This window comes from Cyprinodon variegatus, unplaced genomic scaffold (genome assembly GCF_000732505.1).
Source record: "Cyprinodon variegatus isolate N-32 unplaced genomic scaffold, C_variegatus-1.0 Scaffold1790, whole genome shotgun sequence".
Lineage (NCBI taxonomy): Eukaryota > Metazoa > Chordata > Actinopteri > Cyprinodontiformes > Cyprinodontidae > Cyprinodon > Cyprinodon variegatus.
Genome location: NW_015152243.1, coordinates 12,586 through 14,228, shown reverse-complemented (window position 1 = coordinate 14,228; position 1,643 = coordinate 12,586). Strand labels below are relative to the sequence as shown.

General features: G+C 56.5%; 1 protein-coding gene across 1 annotated transcript in view; it reads left to right on the top strand.

Annotated features, from left to right (window-relative positions):
- LOC107104550 (dnaJ homolog subfamily C member 10-like) overlaps positions 1–1,643 on the top strand; it is a 4,965-nt gene continuing 3,322 nt past the window's right edge. Inside the window, exons 1-6 of the mRNA XM_015404563.1 lie at positions 1–132; positions 426–491; positions 565–654; positions 729–836; positions 978–1,092; positions 1,169–1,296. Coding sequence (XP_015260049.1) covers positions 46–132; positions 426–491; positions 565–654; positions 729–836; positions 978–1,092; positions 1,169–1,296 — 594 coding nt within the window. The 5' untranslated portion in view covers positions 1–45. The remainder of the gene's footprint in view (positions 133–425; positions 492–564; positions 655–728; positions 837–977; positions 1,093–1,168; positions 1,297–1,643) is intronic.

The following is a 1,643-nucleotide window of genomic DNA, read 5'->3' as shown; positions in this document are numbered from 1 at the left end:
CATCCATCCATCCATCCATCCATCCATCATTGGACATAGAAATAGATGATCTGTCTCTGTCTGCAGGACGGTCTGGTGAAGGTGGGCTGGATGGACTGCAGCGTCCAGCAGCAGCTCTGTGACAGTTTCCAGGTGAGTCTCAGCTGAGTCAGAGCTCAACAGCCCCCCAACCCCCACCCCTCCAGCAATAATTCCGTCCCAGGAAGCTGACGTCCTAGTCCCTCCACCCAGAAAGGAAAACACTCATTGCTATGGCAACACGCTGATGCCCCATGCTGACCTGAAATCCCAAATTTCCCCTTTCTTAGATAATCCATCACAGTGAGGAGGGGCCCTTACCACTGGTGGGGGGTCCAAACGATAGTCTGTCCCAAAATGAGAGTGAAGTTTAACCGGGACTGGAAGTGTTTGTGTTTTTCTTCCAGGTGAGCAGTGGAGCCACGGCTCTGTTCCCTCCTGGAAGCGCTGTGGATCAACAGGACAGCGTTCTGGTAGGAGAAGCTGCTGAATGTTCTGAGGGACGGTCAGCAGAACATCTGTCCTCATTCTGTTCATGTCCTTCAGTGGCTGGAGACTCTGGACAGCAGAGAGATCTACAAGCAGGTCCTCCATCATCTGCCTGATCTGGACCTGCTGTCCACGGACACTTTCAAGGTCAGACAGCGGCAGCTTCAGGCCTGCAGGGGGCGATAGTCTACAGACTAAACCTTCATTCTGACGCTTTGCAGGAGAAACTGGCGCATCATCGCTGGCTGATCAGTTTTACCTTCAGTAGCGGGTCTGCCTCCAGCGAGTACAAGAAGCTCCGCGCTCTCCTCCGAAACGACCACATCCAGGTAGGCGTCCAGCCGTCTGTCTGCGGGCGTCTCCAGCTGCGGGCGTCTCCATCTGCGGGCGTCTCCATCTGCGGGCGTCTCCAGCTGCGGGCGTCCCGCCGTCCGTCTGCAGCGTTGTCCTGACTGAGCTCCTGTCTGCAGGTGGGGCGGGTGGACTGCGCCGCAGAGCGCCAGCTGTGTCAGTCTCTGTACATCCAGAAACCCTGTGTGGCCGTTTTCAAAGGACTGGGAATCAACGACTTTGAGATCCACCACGGTCTGGACCACGCCTTCATTTCGATGGCTGCTCTGCACGCCGCAGGTCTGTTGATCTTCACCGTGTCTGTCTGCAGGGAAGGACGTGCTCTACAACATCGTGGGTTTTGCCAGGGAGAGCGTTCGCGCTCATGTGACCACGCTGAGGCCAGACAACTTCCCCTCCAACAGGAAGGAGCCGTGGCTCGTCGACTTCTTTGCTCCGGTTTGTAGATCCTTCCTGAACTGCAGAACGCCTGCTGGATGTTCTCCGCTTCTCACTGAGCGCCACCCACCTTTAAGGGACCTTCTGGTCTGCACTGGTTCTGTCCCATTGCACTGGTTCTGTCCCGTTGCACTGGTTCTGACCCCTTGCACTGGTTCTGTCCCGTTGCACTGGTTCTGTCCCGTTGCACTGGTTCTGACCCCTTGCACTGGTTCTGTCCCGTTGCACTGGTTCTGTCCCGTTGCACTGGTTCTGACCCCTTGCACTGGTTCTGTCCCGTTGCACTGGTTCTGTCCCGTTGCACTGGTTCTGACCCATTGCACTGGTTCTGTCCCGTTGCACTGGTT